Source organism: Corvus brachyrhynchos, unplaced genomic scaffold (genome assembly GCF_000691975.1).
Source record: "Corvus brachyrhynchos isolate BGI_N302 unplaced genomic scaffold, ASM69197v1 scaffold61, whole genome shotgun sequence".
Lineage (NCBI taxonomy): Eukaryota > Metazoa > Chordata > Aves > Passeriformes > Corvidae > Corvus > Corvus brachyrhynchos.
This window is the reverse complement of record NW_008236478.1, coordinates 3,259,166-3,279,079: the sequence shown is the minus strand read 5'-3', so window position 1 is coordinate 3,279,079 and position 19,914 is coordinate 3,259,166. Positions and strand designations below refer to the sequence as shown.

Here is a 19,914-nt window from a genome sequence, read left to right as displayed (position 1 = left end):
TGCTGAAATTCTTCATTTCACATTTCCTTTTTTCATCTTTTAAGAGAATCTCCTTTCTGAACCCACAACTATCCTGGTGCCCCATGCTATCAGAAGCTGCTGCACTGGTCTTGGCTTTGCGCTGTTCAGTGCCATCTGAGTCCATTTTTTGCCCATAGGACTAATTCCTCAGAGAATCAAAGCTGGCCAGGACAGATTTCTTTTGAACCTCAGATGGAATTGAAGGAACAGCATTTTAGTGTGTCTCTAATTACAGCCACCATGACAGTTCATATGTGTAGCAATAAAAATAACCATAAACCTACTAATCATTAAAGTAAAGCAAACAACTCCTCTCTGTATCATCATACACAGGTACTGGAGTTGCTAATAAACCAGGAAGAGCACTGAGGCACTGGAGTAGCATCTTTCCTATCTCCACAGTTTCTTAAACAACTTTAGAGGCATATTTTTATTAAGTATATGAAAGGCAGATGATCTTAAACCTCAAAAAGAGTCTGTATAATAATTGTGTGCTCTTCTAATGCTCTCCAAAGACCTATTCAGAGTCCATTCTGAAAGACAATAATATATCAAGAACTTCTGCAAACTTCCTCCTAATGAACACATGCCAATTTGAGACCAAGAATTCTGGCCTCGGAGGACAAAATAACCACTGCACTTAGTCTCTGGGTGTTTTGCTACTTTATTTCAGAGTGATTCAAAATCTAATTAAATTTCTAAACTCTAATGAAATTACAGAAGAAAAATCATTTAGGATTATATTATATACAATTACTCACAGCTGAAAATTACAGTTAGCCTCTTTCACCAAGACAGGGTCTCCTGAGAAATCCTTGTTATTCATATAACGTATAAATCTGACATTACTCCCACTATTTACAGGTCGAAGGTAAAAGCAGAATTAATTAAACATATATATCCTGCCCAGTGGCTGGATGGTGAAGGATAGAGAGAAGGCTGATAATGATGACTGTGCTTGAAACCACATTTCCCAGTTTGGTCAAGAATCAGAACAAACCTACGACAAAGCAGGATTATATTAAGCCTGGCTTATTCTGGTCAGTGCTTTTCCTCACTGGAGGTATGCCGTGAACAAGAACAGTGAAGCTTAAGCAGTCAGCTGTGTGCAGTCACCCAGCTAAGCTCTTTGAAGCATTCGTGGAAAAGTAGCAATGGAATAAAGCAAACAGCTTTAGCAATTTCAGCCAAATACTCAGATGCTTAGCTCCTTCTTTGAAATATAGAAACTACTTGAGATTGCTGATTTGGGCCAGGAGAAGCAACAAAAACAAAATAAGAAGCAACAAAGCAAAATAAAACAAAACCACCCCACCCAATAAAAAAGCAAACACCAAACCCGAAAACTAAACAAGAGAGTTGACATTTCTGCTATTCCTTCAATAACAGGTTTTCAGGAACCTTAAAGCATGGGATCATTTGTAGATGAAACATATGAGGTACAAAACCACTGAAGGTTTCTTACAAGCATCCTGACATTTTCCATCCAGCTGGTGCAGAGATTTTTGTTTTCTTGGTTTTGGTGTTTCCAACTCTGACCCCATAGAGAACCAGGAGTAGTGAAAGAGCAAAAATGAACTACAAACACACAGGTGTATGTGCACACCAACACTCACTGCAGGTCAAAGCAGTAACAAATACTTTCTATGACATCTGCCACAGTCAGTTGTACCAATGCTTCACACCGCAAAATAGGCCAGGAACATCGAGATATTTTTCTTAGTCAGAAGTTACTGTCTGGGAACTGGCTTGCAATGGCTTAGCAGCCATAGTGAGCTGCTTCTCCTCTGCTCCTGAAAAAGCTGATTATGAAAGGGAAATATTCAAATAAGTGCTCTTCTCAAAACATTAGGATATCATTCAAGTTGAGTTCATAAGAAAGCTGGCAATACTGAAAGAGAATGCCTCAGAAGGTTCTTCTTCTAAGACAGAAAATCCACTTGCTTATCCGCAGATTTAGAAGGTTTCAGCAGAAACAAATTCACCATGGTAGGACATTTTCAATTTGTAAAAAGAACTGTTAGTGTTTAAAGGCCCCTTAGAGAGCAAAACAGCTGAACCAGGCTGTGACTGTTGGCTGTCTACCTTCTCCACAAAACATTTTCAGGTTTGCTTATATATTGAACTTAAACCCAAAAAAGGGCACTTCTGTTTGCAAATGTAACTACTCAGGATGTGACTGTAGTTTCTCAACGATCATGTGACCTGCTTCAGCTTTTTTTTTTTTTTTTTTAAGACACTGCAGAACAGCAAAACTCAGGAAAACTTGGGTGAAACCACTCCGTTGTCACAACTTCATAATGACCTTACTAACAAGCTGGATATCAGTTCCAACAGCATTTCTTCTCTTAAGTAAGTGATCTAACTTATTTGTTTTCCATTCTTTTTGGGAGCTTTTTTTCCTGAGCTTGGTGGGCTTACTTATTCCCCAGCTTAATTGTACATATCTTGTGTAAAACTTTGTTTCTTGGAGAAGAAACATTTTTTGAACCAGAGGGGTATTTTGCTGAGTTTTCTAGCTCACATTTCCTATTCTGGGTGCAAAGGGCTCGGTTGTGCTCAATCCAGAAGACACCGTGAAGTTAAATGCCTGCAGCTGTGCAGATGAGATGGCCGAGCTGCTGAGCACCTGGTTTGGCACTGTACAGGAAACAGTACTTCAGCAGAGTGTGAGGGAAAAGCTGACCTGTGTGCAGGCTGACTGCAAGCTGCTTTTGGACTCTGCGACTCTCCCTTTTTGGACTTCCGTGCTCCTGACTCACGCTGTTTCTAATGCTCCCTGCTGGCCCAAAGCAGGGCTTTCTCACAACCCGTTTTTTCCTTCATTCTTACTCATCTCCTCGTTGTGCAGGGAGGAAGTGGGGCTCATGGCTAGGAAGCCTCAGCAGGGCTCATATTAACACTGGGCAGTGTGGGCTAACGGGGATGAGGGAGCTGCCGGCAGTTCCATGGGCTACTGCCGTCCCGGGACGTTTGGTAAGGGGGCAGGCACCACCCTCTGGTGGCAAAAGCCTCAGCTTTTACCTAATGAGCTCCTCCCATACTACCCTGCTTCATGCAGACATTCACAGAAAATCACCATCTACATTTGGGGAATCCCACAAGGGCAGTTTGCCCCACCCAAGACATGCAGAACAGTTATTGCAGCTTGCATCCACTGGATATCCACTACTGCCTCACCTTCTGCAAAGCTGTCCACAGATCTACAGCAGTGCTCTACCCTGCAGGTACCCATTCTCAGGGTGCACACAGGAATTTGTTGCTCTCACTGTCTTTTTTTGTTGGCCCTTCAAGCCCTCTGCACCTTTCTACAGGCACTTCCAAGACTCCAGAGGAGTGGAGACTGTCCACCACATGGGATATAGGTAACTATTCTTAGAGATGTGAAGTCAGCTGTGACAGGTCCCTAGTGACTGACTGGTTATGGCTCAGCAATCAAACGGCACAAGTCCCATTAGTGCAGTAGCATTTGCTTAGAGCAAAGAGATGCAGACCCAGGAGCAGCAAGACACGTTTAACAGCAAAAGGCGTTTTGCAATAGAGAAAATGCCTGCAGGTGTTCACATGGAAAGGTACAGGCAAGCTATATGCAATGGATGGAGCCGTACGTGGAACAGACTAGAGCTCAAACAATTCCTGTCTCCATGTCAGAGTTACTCCTGTGCTCATCTATTACTAGAGTGAAGGATTTTGCCTCTGAATTCCAGTGAAAGGACTCATTTGCTTGGATGCCAACAGCACCTATATTAAGAAATTTACACATGGCTGGAAGTTTTGCTACACTAAATACCAGCTAAAATACTTCCATTTTTATATGTTGGTTTTCAGGAGTGGCTTCCAGCAGGATAATTGCCTGTAACCTCTTTGTTGTCATGGGCATTCCTTACTTGACTCTGGAGTTGCTCAGATATCCCCTGTGAGCCATCCCTTTTTTCTACCCTGCCTCTAGGTTTCCCAGATATTTGCTTCCTTTCCTATTTGCTGTCTCAATTATGAATGGCACTGAGCTTCTGGCTGCTGCAATGCCATTGTCTGCTGCAATGAGGAGAAATATGAGTTGTTGGAGGAAGGGAGAAGAAAGTTACGTGGAAGCAGGAGGCAGCAAGCAAAGGGACTAAGGCAAGTGCTGTGCACTGTGAAGAACGAGGCACACGTTGCTGTTTATCACTGCAACTTATGGCTAGGAGTGGCTTACAACACCTAATCCGGTGGGGAAAGGGAGCTCTTCCTGCTCCCTGATCTCATGCCCAAATTGCATTCTGCACCATTTTCCTCGCTGCGCTGACCTCTGGGCAAGGCACCGCTGTGGCGCAGAGCGCACAGGGACACCGGCGTGGCTCAGAATCTGTTCTCTGCTTGGCTCAGCTCTGCGTGCAGCACGTCTGGCGAGCGCTAAGCCTGCCCAGAGCTACACCGGGATCACACACTAGAGGCTCCCAGCCCAGAGTATTTATCTGCGGGTCCATCACTTGCTCAGCAGCTCTACCTTGCAGTGGGTAACCGCAGTGGCAGAGCACTGTGTTTGCAGCCGGCAGTGAGAGCTTCCCCGCTGCGTGCCTGGCTGCAGCACAGCTCAGCAACCCCGGCTCCTCCCGCAGGCTCCCACAGCAGCTCCACAGTTCCTCTTTCTGCACTTCCCCCACGTGTAACGCAGGACCCATCCAGGCTGCAGTCTCATCTCCAGATTGCCCACAACACACTCACCAAGATGTTCCCCGGCGGTGGAGACGCAGCCCGCGGATCTCCCCCGCCTGCTGGGGCTGCCAGAGCCGGGGGCACATCTCCCCCGCAGCTGCACGCTGGGGCCGAGCCGGGCACACCGCAAAGGGCAAACAGCACCGTCACTTGCTTCGAGGCGCTTTGAAAAATGATCCACAAGTCACTCGAGTGCGGGTATCAAATTCATCCGCTAGGCTCTTCCACACATAAGCAAATACTCTGCAAGTCCAGAGGGTTTATTCAAGATGTGTTAGTCTAAACCCTCTACAGAGAGAGTCAGAAATCCAGCACTGGGACGAGGGCACTGCAGAGTTTAAGGCATCATTTCTAACCCCCCCAAATGGGAAGGTTTTTGTACATCCCCGAAAGATCTAAATTGCAGATAAGATCAAACAGAAAAATGTGTATTTGAGTTAGTTAATCCACCTCTTTTCACCCAGGAAAAAACTGAAACAAAGAGAATCCACCTAACACTGTCTTTGAAAGCAAACAGTATTTAAGCAGCATCCAGTAAACGATATTAAACCTTAATTAAAAGCATTTTGAAAGTACGAATTGAAAATATTCTCTTTATTCTTGTGGGTTTTCAGAAATTTCCCTCCCTTTTTAAAAAGAAACTAATAACTTAATCTCAATGTATTAAACTGACCTACATAAAATATTCCATGTAAAATATTATTTCTGCCATAAAATACATAATCTGACACTGGTTTAATTCCATTAGAAAGCATACATTAAGGTCTATGTATTATGATCATTAGGATAATAAAAGTAATACAATATCACTTTTATTATGTTTGAATTTAAAACATTCTTCATATGGGCACAAGGAATAATTAAGGGGATGGAAGAAAGGTGTTTTTATAAAATTTATAATGAAATAAAATCACAGGCGAGAGCAAAGAGACTGGTTTTTAATACGGAAAAACAGAAGCTATGCTTTTTATGCCCACTGTGTAGCCTTAGACCTTCTTTTTCTCTTTGAATTTCCTTATCTTTATAACTTTGATTTTGGTCATTTAGTATAGCCAGTATAAGCATAGATTTCTACCTGTTACAACTCCTTCTCTGAGTGTCATGGAGGTTTTGGAGAGAAAACCTTTCTGCTTGTATAAAATAAGTTTCCAGACGTTTTCATTACGAAGAAAAGTTTGGCAAAAAAAAAAAAAAAAAAAGGAGTTTCAGCTCTGAATTATAGTTCCCAAAATACATTTGCTCTGAAACTCAAGATTTTTTAAAGCTCTTCTCCAGATTTTTGAAGCTTGATTTGTAATTTATTAAAATTTGGGAATAGAAATGTGATTAAGACCAGGAAATAAAAACAGATCTGTTGTAAGCCACTCAATATATCAGATTTTTTTGACATAACCCTGGAAGCCCCAGGGCCCACACTCAGCTCAAGGGTTTTAGTAGTCTGAAAAGCAGACACAAGATGTATTTCTGTAAAGATACCAAAATGCCTTGTTTTGGAACATAAGGACTATGCTTCAAGTTAAAAAGCAGTCATGTTTCTAGCATTCATTTTACTGGAAAACAAATGAAAACCCAGACCCCCCCCATACCTCAAGAAAATAAATTTTTTTTCCGCAAAAAGTGGACGAGAGGAGCTGGGACTTGCAATGTTGGACACCTTAGCAGTAGTAAAACTGAGTGCACTTAAGACATTAAAATTCTACTTGGGTTTCAGCCAGACAATACTCCCTCCCAGTTCCCTGCTATGGTGGGGAATGCCAGTGAAAAGATGATGTTGATGTTGATGAAAAGCAGCTGTATTCTCACCTGTACTGCCACTCTGGCCAAAAAGCAGTGCCTTCATGTTCTGCCTGAAGCATGTGCAGGGGACAGGAGTTTAGCAGCATGCAGGAGTCATATCTGCCTTCAAAGCCTTCTCATGGTCCAGGCACCTCATGCAGCTACACAGCAGTTACATCATTTGGAGCTACTTGAGAAGGCTTTGGTGGAAATATCCTTGCACTGAAAAAAAAAAAAAATTGAGCGTACATTTTTAACAATTTCCTATAATCATGCAACATTGACACTAAACAGGACCTTTCCTTTTTCTCTTTTTTTTTTTTTTAATATTGATTATTTTTTCCTTCATAAAGTATATGGGAATGAATTGTTTTCTTCAAAGCCACTCCATTCTGAGGGCCTGGCACACTCTGAGCATCAGGCAGCATGGCTCAGTGGCTTTATGGAGAAGGGAAGAGCCAGGAGTTGTCCTTTTTATGAACAGAGTACTTGGCATAGAAGTCTCTGAAAAGGTTTGCTTCCAGCCCACAAAGTTTGCTTGCAAGAGGAAAAGACTGTCTTCTCTGCCAGCAATGAATCACATTCTGACTACTGGAACTACAAGGCAGGATTGGGATTCATGTTTTTCTTTAAAGGGGTGTTGGGCTATGCCATATCCTCACCTATTAGCATGTCTTATTAGCCTTAGTGTATCTGTAATCTTCCTTTTGATTTATAGCAGCTTCTCTTGTAGAGAGCTCTCTGGCTTGCAGTGACAAAACCATGGAATGGAAACAGTGCTAAGGCAACATAAAATTCTAGAATTGTATTTTCTCTTCTGGTCAAAAACTGGCACAGTGTGACCACATTTCTAGGATGCCCTCATTAACTTGACTGATAACACTTCACTACAGCAGGAAGCCTTGTATTCTATCTTAAAAATTATTAGAATCAACTATCCCCTTGGAAATAGCCAGAAATGGCATTCTGCTCAATGTCCTAACAGGCTAAAATATTTCCATTCCAGATTTTCGGAGAGCAAAGGTATATGCTTCTGGAAACCCAGAGGAGGAAATAGGTGAGTTTATGGTGAGATTTTCACTTCCAGACAGGAAGTTAGAGGCAAAACAACACAACTGAATATCCTTAGAAGACTTTGTATACCTTTTATATGTAGAACATAAGCATCTGATTGAGTCTGTAGTTGGCTAGTGCTGCAGAGTCCTGTCATGTGACTGACACTTTAAATTAAGTGTAGGGAGGACAGAGCATGGGACTCAAACCCTGAACACAGGCACCCTCCTGCCTGATGGATGAAGGAGGACCCTTCTGTACACACAGTGATGCCAAATCACAACACAGATCATAGTTTACACTTAAAAATTCTGCTTCCTCGCAGCAAAGACTTACAGAGGCAGAACAGCTGGGCAGGGCAGGAGGTGAGGGACTGGGAGGTGGATATGTGCATGTGCAGCTATGGAAAGCAGGAGTAACAGTTTGGAAGGATACAGAGTGGCAAAGGAGTGGGGATGGTGGATTTTGGTTTTGGGGGGAAAAGTAAAGCCCTAGCTCTAAAACTCAGCTGAGACCTGCACACACCAGAAGCTGAAGCTGTTCATTATCATAGAATATCCTCGAGCCCCTTAGCCACAGGTTCACATGGCTTCATGGTATGCTGGGGTTTGAAAGAATAGACTCAGACTCTTCTCAGATACCTAGTCTGGCTCAGCATTTTCTGTTTAGGGATTCATTTAAAGTTTGGCACATCTGAACCTCAAAGAATGTATTTATTATTTAATGGTGTATACTCACTGACTTGTTTTCAATATTTGCAGATTACACATATGTTATTATAGGAGTTATTCTGGGAGCAGTTCTAGCAATCAGTTTTGTAGCAGTAGTAATCTGCATGACCAAAACCAAAATGATTGACAGTGTCTTTGAAGGTAAGAAAAACATACTCCTAATCCCTTATCCATAGATCTAGCTCTCCTCATCTTCTGATACAGCAGGTCTGAGCTTCAGTGTTAGCAATTGTGTATGTACAACAGCTCTGGTTTTCCTGAGAAGAACTATTTTAGAAGTGTCTGAATTGCGGGACTGCCTAGAACTGCAGATTTACATTTCAGTATAACCAACTCTACTCTTTAGTCTCAAACTTGTTTCTCATGATACCCTGGGGATATGCTACAACCAAACTCAAAACAGACAAAGTATTAGCTAAGATACAGCTCTGACAAAATTGTCATGCGATATTCCAGCTGCTAGAATCAAGAAGGCCTTTAGGAAAGTTGCATGCTACAACTAATATCAAAGAGTTTTTCCTCAGAAAGGATGGCTGGATCTTTACCAGCTGTAACTGTGGACTCCTAGTTGTCTCCTCACAAATTCTGTGGAGGCCTATCATCCCTCTGTTCCTTGTTTTTAACTAATCACATTTTCCTCTTCTCACTTTAGAGTCAGATGGCAAAATGGATAGAAGGTAAGAGTCATCATGTTTTCTCTTATGCACAACTTTTAATTTCTCTCTCGTTATGCATGATGCTTCCCCACATTTGAATGATTGCACATAACACACATGATAAGGCTCTAGAGGACTGGGATATCTAGTGAATCTGCATGGAAAAAGGAATTTTCTTCTAACAGCATTTTAACATTTCAGAAACATGCAAGAAAACTCAGCAGACAGATTGTTTTTAAAATTAAAACCCTTCAAACACTTGTGATGAAGCTTTTTTGTTTTTTGGGGTTTTTTTTTGTTTGTTAGGTTTTTTGTTTGTTTTGTTTTGTTTGTTCTATGTATAATAACAGCAAACTCTGGGTAAATGGCTTCATCTAAGGTTACTGTGTCTGGATCTCAGTTCTGAGAACTCCCTTCACTCCAGGCTCTTACAAGTCAAGGTCACGCAATGATCATCCCTGCTGGAAGGGATGCCTCTTTGCCCTTCACCATCCTCCCCCTTACCCAAAACAGTAAGGCCATTTTAGGGTTTGAGCACCTGACCAGTTCATCAGCAGAAGAGCAGGGCCAGCCTTCGTAGGCAATGGTCACTCTGCATCTCCCCCAGGGGCAGGCAATGGAGAAGGGGACAGGAGCAGAGACTCTGGACTGCAAGTTGTCTGTTGGCTCATGGTAACCTACAGATGGTGACTCTTTTGTGTTCCTTTGAGACATTTTATAAGTGACTAAAAAAACCCCAAACATTAATTAATGAGCATTCTCATCAAGTGAAGACAACAGCTGTACTCGATGATCTCAGAAATGGCTTTTGGCCTCTCTCAGAGAGCTGGATAGAAGGATGTCCCTATCACAGCCATTCCTCATAAAGAGAGCACAGCATATGTAAACACAGAATTAAAGATCAAAGCAAGGACACCCTCTGCAGCAACGGCTTCAATGCTTTGTGTGCCCAACAGAGAAGGGCCCCAGTCCTGAAGGATTTGTTATTTTCCCAGGGAGACACTCCCCCAGTGGTAACTGGCACAAAATGTTTCCTTTCTAGTAACACACATTCTCTGACAAGACTCTGGCAATTCCTGTGCATTAACCTGAAATAGATTAGGACTATGATAAGGTCAGAAGAACAAACATAGAATACTTGGTAAACTTTATGCTGCTTTCAGGACAGTAAAGACAGAACAATGAATAGGAAAGTCATGAGAAAGAGCTAAGCCAGAACAGAAAAGCCAAAGACCAGAGTCAAGAGAAAAGAGAATAAAGGGATGACAGGGACAAAGACAAGAAGAAACATGGAAGGCAGTGGTAGATTTACTGCCTGGGTGAAATGCAGATGGTATGATCTATGAACTGTTCCACACTGGGCTTCTCTAGCTCCCTTTGCTGTTTATTATGTGCCATATTTTCCTTCAGAGACAGTCTGAACATTTATTATATCATCCTCTGATCTTTCTAGGGGAAGTGACTGACTTTGTGGTGGCAGCAAAATTTAATGTCTTTAATGGTGACCTTACATTGACCTCTTTCGTATTTCCTTATCCCAGTCTACAGGCATTTGCTAAAAGGTAGAATGAAATTTCCAGTTTCATGACAAAATTCTGGTCTTAAGGCTGGAAGTGTGACACAATACACAAACATTTTGCCTTAGAGCCACTGACACTGACCAGTGAGAGAAACTCTAATTTCACAATGTTTTGGGGTAAAACTATTTATGTTAAAGACTACACTTTTATGGCTAAGTAGGAAAAAACCTAGTAATCCACTGTCACTTCTTAATCACTGTACTTTTCAATTCTGCTGTGGTAGTCTGTAATTTACCAGCAAATCTTTGTTCTCATTCACTTCAGGGCATCTATGTATTATTCTCTGGTGGGTCACTAGGGGATTCTATAATGCTGGTGTTAATCTGTGGAAACACTATAGCCTTCTACTGGTCTTGAGGAAACCTCTGGCAGTAAAAATACAACCAGAGCCATAGCAAACATTTAAAAATGCCCCTAATAAACTAATCCTTAGTAGGATTTATTCAGGTCACCAGAGAGGCATATGGTAATTAGGTCTAAGTTGATTTTATCTACCTGCTTCAGTTCCCTATGGATTTGTAATTCATGGAATTTTTAGACCAGTGGCTAGTCCTGGAAAACCCTCTGATAAAGTGAAATCTATCATCTGAAATCACCTGATTTTCTCCAACCAACCATATAGCCATCCTGAATCCCTCAGGGACAGGCAACCTGAAACCCTCAGTGTTAATCGAGAGACCATCTCTTCAGGATTGGAGAGGAGAACTGGCAAATCTTCTGCAAACAGCTTAATTTTCTGCTTGACCAGTGATGACTATTAATGCTTGTTCAGGAAAAAAAAATACTTAATCCAACTGATAGAACACTCAAACAAATTCACCTTTAGCCAAATTTTGTTTTAAATTTCACGTCATTATTCCCACAAATGCCATCAGTCATTCAATATTTCCCTAGCTGGGACATACTCTGAGTGAGCATCACCCAGCACTGTACTTTCATAGCTGATGGAGTTGCTCAGCCTTGTACCAGCTGAAGGCCTTGATGCAGATTATCATCCTCTAGGTCAGAACCCCAGTTAGCTGGTACTGAACCTAACCAACCCATTCCAAGAACAGATTTTCACTAAGAACAGGAAGTATTCAGATGTGTCTCCCTTGATAATTTCCAAAATACTAAAAAAAAAGTGTTTCTATACCCACATGATAATGACAGCTCATTGTGAAGTAATTAATAGCATTTACCAGTTTATTTAGTCAGGTACATAACATTAAGATTTAAACAATTCACAATGGGTTGCCCTTAAACTCAATGGGATATTTACTAACGCTTGAGAAGAAAAAGGCTTGAGGCAAGATTCTGTCAGCCAACAAAACAGCAATTTATACGTCAACTGACAATTATTTAACGTCCTCTTTTTTAATTAATAGCTCATGTCAGTATCAAATGCCATCTTGGTGTAAGCTTGGTAAATTATAATGCCTAAAATTTTCATGCAAGTTTAATGTATTCATAAAAATGTCTGGGCACATTTAATGCTGGCAATATTTTGAGTTAACTACAGTGCATGTCACCTAGATTTATTCTGACAGGAGACAAAGAAAGAGACCTACAGAGACAAGGAGAAGGGTGGAGGGACAGAGAATGTTTACTAAAAGGGAAAAAGTACATCTTTTAAACCTGCCACAAATTAATCTGTTGTCAACACGTCCTGGGAAACAGCGCACACAAAATTCCTCATGCAGCTCACTGGGTTCTACAGGACTCCATGTAAATCATTCAGTAGAAAATCAGGTTTTAAATGCAATACACAAATTCTTCTGACATTTGATGGAAGAGAGGAGGAGCTTGGGAGCTGCTTGCCAGGTGTTTTTGACTTCTAAGGGACCAACTTCTCTCTCCTTTGCTAGGCTGTGCTTGAGAAACACTGGATACTTTTGAGAACTTTTGAGAATTCTTTAGGTGAGTGGAGGTGGTCTTGGAATGTTAGTGCACCTTGAAAGCCTCTAATCTGTGCTAAAAGTCTCTAAAACCAGTGCCATACATTGCATAGGAGGTGAAATCATCCACTTTGAAAATATAAACATTGGAGATGGATGGCATGGAAAAGACTAGGTTTGGGCAATCATATGTGCAGGTTTCAATGTTGAGCTGCAGTTTCTTCCATCAGAACTGTGGCAGCCTAAACATCTGAAACAAGAGTCTTTCTCTTAGCATTTTGTGATGTTCAGGTCTGTAGCCTGACAGGCAGGGACAGTGAACAAGATCTGATCTAAAAATATCATATCCTTCAAACAGGTTTAAAGTCAGATAGAAAGAAAAACATCTTGTTTTGGAGATGAGAACAGCTCTTTCTGATCCAAATAGTCCAACTTGGTCTATAACACTGAATTGAAGAATGCATCATTTAACAACTAGGAAGCCAAGAACATAGACATGAGTCCCATCACCTGCAAATGAGAGACACAATCTGTCTAGTCACCAGAGTCTGAGCTCACAAATAAACTTTAAATAAACTTAACTGGAGATATAGTTTTGATGCTAGAGTGGGTACTTGAGAAAGCCACATGTGGGAGTCCTTTGGAAAATGGTCCCAAAATTTACAAATCAAAATCCGTAAGTAAATACAAATTGAAAAAAAAGGGATTTTGGCCTTGTCTGAGAGTGTCACTGGAAGAGTGGGTCACAAGGGAAAAAGGTCCATATGGAGAACACAGGTTGCCCAGGATGCTGGGCACTGAAATGCATTGCAGCCACTCAGATACTGGGGCAGCTATTCACAGGTACCACTATAGGTTCAGCCCACAGCCTGGCAGCAAGTCGCCTGCTTCTATCTTTACTCTCCTAAAACAAACCATTTTTTCTTTTCCTCTCCCAGGAATATTCCTTTTAAACTATGCAGTCGGTTTCATCTTCTTGGGTCTGTAGCAGACCAGCCACGTAGATTCAGCAGAATCTTTGACACCTCCGGGTGAATGGATTCTCTCAACATCCCTCAGTTATGCCCTAAGCTGTTCTTTCACTTGCCACTCTTGTTTCCCCAAAACAGACCTTCACGAAGTCTTTCATTCTGACAAGTAGCATATTCTATGTACAATTCAATCATCAGGTCAACAAAGTTGTCATAAATTGTTAGTGGTTTACATAGAAGGAAAACCAGAGTTTGGATCTTCAATGATGCAAATAAGCCTTGCAAAATCAGTCACAAATTATTCCTGTGTGGTCTGTTTTGACTGCAGAGCGTCTATTCACATTGCCACCATGGCCAACAGCCAGTAGTGAAGAGCTGTCAGGAGAATGGGAGTGGAATACAACTTGGAGGGCTCCAGTCCTCTTAGGCAGAAGTGCATTTGAACTTCACTGAGTAGATACCACCTGCACAAGATGAGTCTGGCCCCTTTGATACACTGGGATAGACCCAAATCCTCACTCAGCACTGTAGGGATTGGCAATCCAACCAAGAGGTGGTTGATAGACTGAAGGCTGTATTCACTGCTTTAGGTTTCCTCAGCATGCATCCTAGGAACTGAGTTTAATGGAAAATATTTTAAAGCTTCACAAATGCCATAATAATGCACACTATTGCAAATAAATTTGAGTAGAGATGATCTAAACAAATCCATGTGTGTGTAAATGTTAAAAATGGGCAAATGATCTGAGCAGAAATGGCTCTCAACTCCTTGTACATACACATTTACATAAACAAAATGTCAATACCCATTCTGTGTTGAGGCAATAGTTGCCAGTGACTAGAGCAATAAATTGGTATTTCTACCTACTTCTGTCACTGCCCTGTCTAGCTGAACTTGTTCTTCTGAACAACCTTGGACAAGTCACTGGCTCAGGTTACCCCTTCCATAAAATGAAATTAATCTTTTTATAACACACTTCAAAATCAAGGACATTAAGCTTTGCACTATGCTGGAGACAGCAGGCTTTAAAAAGCAGCACTAAGACACTCTGTAGGCTCTCAACTCCCTTAGCACCATTCCTGGATTGAGGGAATACTTTGTATACAGGCACACACACCCTGAAAGACAGTGAGATATATAGATAGATAGATATATAAATATATACTACACACATACATATGGCACAAACTGCTAGGGTGAAATTAATTCATTAAACCCGTTTCCAGGATACAGCATATCTCACTGATGTCAGCTACCAGCCTGATGGGCAGAGCCACACTTCTGGCTATTTTTTGCTCCTCTCTGGCCAGCCTCCACATTCCCTGGGAAGGTACCTGGCCCAGGGCGCCTGTACTCCTCTTGGGTCTGGGGACTGCCTTTGTGGTTGACCTTTTCACAGCTGCCAAACAGGGAAGAATCCTTACTCCTTCCTACCCCTCTGCGCAACTGTTTGAGGCTAGTCTTGAATAGCTCTCAATAATTTGATTGTAAGAGTTGGTGCCAAACCTGCTGAGTCAGGAGAATGCTTTCCTGGTAATATTCAGACACCTGTCACAGGCAATTCCTTCCACAGCCATCGTGGTCGCTGCTGGCAAACTTGCTGGTGCAAATGATTCCAGCAATAAACGAGTAATTCTACCCTCCCCTCGAGCTGCTGCAACTCTGGATAGGAAAAAAAAAAGGAGAAATGTTTCTGGAAGAGTACCCTCTTCACCCCTGTCAACAGGCACCTAGGGTAACTCAAATATGAAATGCCACCAAGCAAATAACCTCCTGCTCCCTGACAGCACCAGCCTGCCAAACAGACTGAATAGCTTTGTGTTGCCTAGGGCTAGTCAGAGAAGTGACAACATGGGATTAGGTAGGAATGAAAGCTGCTATGATAGCTAAAGGACAGCTTAAAACCAACAGAAACCAAGGCCTCTTGACGCAAGAGACTCAAGAGTGCCACAGGTGTTAGTCAGACAAGAAGAGCATCAAATCAGAGCTCCTGCATATTCCAACTCACCGATTTTCCTGTATCACATTTAATTTCTGCACACAAGTTCACACTAAACTTATGAAAAAGGAATCACTGATTTCAGGTCCTAGGAGCTTTTGTCAGTGACATTTCAGAAAATAAGGTTATTTACGGATCCTTTTTTACGATCATGTGTACAGTGTATCACATCACTTTATTTCAGTTCCCTGATCTCTTACTGTCCAAGAGTTCTGCCTTGAATAACTTGTATTAGCACAGCTGTTTGTTTTTCTCCTGATTGTTGCTTATAACCATCCACTCTCCATATTCCATGTGTACTTTACAGCTTGGTGTCAGAGAACAAACAGCAAGCTGAAAGAAATCAATGAGTACCACAAAGTGATCCTGACTTCTGCCTCATAGGCTGCAAATGCTTGGGGATCCGTGGTGTATTTCTCAGCAGTTCACGGAAGTTTATGGGCTTAAAGGCTTTCCATATAGATTTAGATGGGGTTTAAAGACACTTTGCAGAGGCTCACAGAGTCAATGGAAAATTTGTATGGTCTTCTAAAAGAAAAACACAGAAAACCACTGCCTGAAAAGTAATTAGGTTTGTGTGTGTCTATGTGTGTGTATTAAAACAACACCTGGCCCACTCCCAAATCTTATTTACAACACAGGCATTGAAATGCTTGTGCTGGTCCAGGAGAGGTAGAAGCTGGGGATACGAAGAATAACTAACCTTGTAGGCAGAAATACACTTTTTAAAGTGTTTGTGAACTGGTTCCTTTGAATGAGCTTCCATGACTCCCTGAAGGAGAGCAAAGCATGGGAGCAAAGGATGTCCCACCTCTAGAGAAAGGCCTGCTTCACCTCCCCCCCTTCCCAGCACAGCTGTATGTTCTGCTCAGGCAGTCACCCTTCTCCACTGCCTCAGGGAACCGGCCCTGCCAAAAATCAACGCAGTAGAACATAAAAATAATTTTCAGAGGTATCAGGTTGTTCAAGGATGTCTGGCACAAGGGAATTGGTAAAATATTGCAACTGAGGTGCCAGGGAAGGCTGGACTGTCCTGTCTTGCAGGAACTGGCACTGTCAACAGTGGGAAGATTGTGTGAGAGCATCAGCAAGACAGCCACTATCTTGGGGTGACTTACTGATTGCATTGGACTACATGGAGAAGAGCACTGGCCTCCCAGCCAGTCTCTTGTTTGCTCTTTTTATATGGAGAGAATTGAGTTACGCAGTATTAGACCATCTAGGCAATCACTTAGTAACTGCTTCCTAGCAGTTCCTTGCCAGCTTCTTCTCCTCTGACACAGGCAGGGGAAGGGATCAAGTGAGCATCCCTGAACCTAATCCATTGCTGATTCACCTCAGTGAGCTCATATCACTGCACTGGCCTGTTCTGTTGTTAGAAGTGGGAAAAATACTGTAATTTTTTTAATGGCTACAGATCCAGACAGAAATTTGTGTAGCACTTTACAGGCCAAAGTCTGTTATTTTGTGTGAAGAAATTTTTGATGATTTCATAAGCACAGCCTATATCAGGTCCCTAAATATGTTTTGAAATGCCTTTCCTTTCTTGGAAAGAGCTGCCACAAAATGGAACAAGCTGAAAAATATTGTTGCATAACTGCTACCTCTTGGGTAATGTCAAAGCTGTGTCACTAAAAGCAATTCCTTGTGTCTGCAAAGTGCCAGACCAGTGCAGGCAAAGGAGAGCTGAGACAATCCCCTGGTACATCCAGTGTGGTCACCAGGCTGCAGGCAAGCAGGCAGGTACAGGTGAGCCTTTGTCCTTGCATTCCAGCAGACACCTTCCCTGGCTGCCCTGGAAGGTCCCAGGGGCTGGGCAAAGCAGGCAGAATGGGAACTTAGCTGTGACTGTGCTGCAGGACAGTGCAGGCACTGCCACCTTACAGAGTTGTGCTGACTCGCCCCAGCCCCAAACCACAGAAAGAAATAGGGGAGGAAAAGGAGCAGAACAGAAAAAATCCCTCTGATTCCAGCCTATCTGTCATAATATGGTCTCCCATGGACTGTATTCAGTCAGACTAGAAGGATGAGAATCAGAATCTTACAGAGCCTAACAGGGCAGTGAATTTCTCAGGAACAGAAAATTTTGGCAGAGCATTCTAAAAGACATGAGTGACAAAATTTCTCTCAGAGAAGGAAAAAAGATGGAGGCAAATTATGTGAAGCATTGTCCTTGCCCACCAAATCTCCGGTGACATCTTTCTTTAGCAAAGACACCAGAAAATACTTAAGTAGTTTTGTAGGAGTGGGACTGCGATGAAGTTCATTTCCCTGTGGAGTCTTGAGATTTAATAAACAAGTCGAGGGCTGCAAGAGAAGATCGTATTTCCAAGCACTGACACTAGATGGAGTAAAACTGAATAAAAGATTTAGAGCAGCGAAGAAAAGATAACAAAGTTCCTGCATTTCCCCAACTCTAACGTGTTACTCATTTGAATTCTCATCTTTGATTATTGCTCTGAAAGTCACAGTTAATAGCTCACTCTCTATACTTTGCAGGTCAAACACGGGATCAAGCCAGAACAGGTATGTTCTGGGGGAAGGGGGTGCTGGTGGCACAGGGAGGTGGAGTGACAGTACGGGGCAGACCCAGCTGTGAAGGCACATGCAACTAGGGAAAGGTCACACAGGAATAAAGGCTGTGGGGTTACCCTGAGCTCCTAGTGACAGCCCAGGTCTCCTGGACACTCTGCATGGGCTCAGGTGGGTAATTTAACTGTGCTGTCCTCCAGCTTCCCAGTGGTTTACCTGGAGCACCCCAACGTAAGGGCCAAGCACACTGCAAGGCTGTCTGCCCTAGGCAGCTGCCCCACAGCAGCAGGCACTCGAAGTAATAAACTCCTGGGAAGATGCAGCCACAGCAGGGATCCAGGGGCTGCTCAGCTGCTCCCCACTCTGGCAAGCCAATACTGGGAAGCACCCCAAATGACAATAGTCCAGTGTCTGCAATACAGGGAGCACTGGGATGCTACCCAAAAATGTATGGCTTGCTGCCAGTGGATTCCTACCTGGCAGTGACAAGGGCATCTGGAACTCACCAAAACAGCCACAATCATGAGTTTGTTCTGTTAATTCCCTTAGGAAAAACAGATGCCTCCAAAGGTACAAAGAAACATCTAGTAAAAGAAAAGTGAACTGAAAGGAACTTCATGAATGTAACTCCAGCACCTCCATTAATAATTTTCTAGAATTCCTGTTATTTTTATCTGAGTATCTCCCAGCTCAGTTTTTACAATGATGTTTTACCTGGGACAATCCAGGTAAAACCAAAGCCAGAGAATTATTGTTAACCTGTGATTTTTCTTTCCTTTCACAGATGACAGCAATGCAATAAGAAACCAAAGTACAAAAGATCAATAACCCTTTTGCAATCAACAGTTACCTGGTCTGAGGATCAATAGAAGTCTCTTACCAATACCAATCCTTTTCTTTGTTCTTTAGTTGAAAGGCTGATTGATTGTTTACTGGAAGAGTTTGTAGTGCAGGCTAACTTCAATCACCTGTACCAAAATGGCTTGCAATCCCCCACAGCATGTATATGAAGCAAATGTATGGGGAAAATAAAATAGATTATCTCTGTTTATTTCGAAGTAATAAACTCCTGGGAAGATGCAGCCACAGCAGGGATCCAGGGGCTGCTCAGCTGCTCCCCACTCTGGCAAGCCAATACTGGGAAGCACCCCAAATGACAATAGTCCAGTGTCTGCAATACAGGGAGCACTGGGATGCTACCCAAAAATGTATGGCTTGCTGCCAGTGGATTCCTACCTGGCAGTGACAAGGGCATCTGGAACTCACCAAAACAGCCACAATCATGAGTTTGTTCTGTTAATTCCCTTAGGAAAAACAGATGCCTCCAAAGGTACAAAGAAACATCTAGTAAAAGAAAAGTGAACTGAAAGGAACTTCATGAATGTAACTCCAGCACCTCCATTAATAATTTTCTAGAATTCCTGTTATTTTTATCTGAGTATCTCCCAGCTCAGTTTTTACAATGATGTTTTACCTGGGACAATCCAGGTAAAACCAAAGCCAGAGAATTATTGTTAACCTGTGATTTTTCTTTCCTTTCACAGATGACAGCAATGCAATAAGAAACCAAAGTACAAAAGATCAATAACCCTTTTGCAATCAACAGTTACCTGGTCTGAGGATCAATAGAAGTCTCTTGTGCACAGGCAGGAATCTTACCAATACCAATCCTTTTCTTTGTTCTTTAGTTGAAAGGCTGATTGATTGTTTACTGGAAGAGTTTGTAGTGCAGGCTAACTTCAATCACCTGTACCAAAATGGCTTGCAATCCCCCACAGCATGTATATGAAGCAAATGTATGGGGAAAATAAAATAGATTATCTCTGTTTATTAATAGAGCCTATTTAGTCTGTGATAAGTATATGATTGATTTCTAAAGTCAGTTAAATACCAGGTAATCAGAAAGGTGGCAATATAACTCAGCAGCAGAATTCATGGTCACACCCATATTTCAAGGTAAGTAAATAATGATTTCAGCAACCTGGAAAATCATTCATGTGAGGTTAAAACAAAACAAGGCTT

At 42.2% G+C, this 19,914-nt stretch overlaps 1 protein-coding gene across 2 annotated transcripts; it reads left to right on the top strand.

Annotated features, from left to right (window-relative positions):
- The first annotated feature begins 1,765 nt into the window (after positions 1 to 1,765).
- On the top strand, positions 1,766 to 18,727 carry LOC103624600. 2 transcript variants are annotated; one of them, XM_017725989.1, is made up of 7 exons: positions 1,766 to 2,373; positions 3,336 to 3,386; positions 7,499 to 7,549; positions 8,307 to 8,417; positions 8,929 to 8,953; positions 17,860 to 17,886; positions 18,677 to 18,727. In XM_017725989.1, the coding sequence occupies exons 1-7, from the start codon at positions 2,322 to 2,324 to the stop codon at positions 18,678 to 18,680; spliced, it is 321 nt and encodes a 106-aa protein (XP_017581478.1). In that variant the 5' UTR covers positions 1,766 to 2,321; the 3' UTR covers positions 18,681 to 18,727. The 2 variants fall into 2 exon arrangements, with proteins under 2 accessions (XP_017581478.1, XP_008642117.2); XM_008643895.2 differs by lacking the exon at positions 3,336 to 3,386 and having other exon boundaries at positions 2,226 to 2,373.
- The last annotated feature ends 1,187 nt before the right edge of the window (positions 18,728 to 19,914 follow it).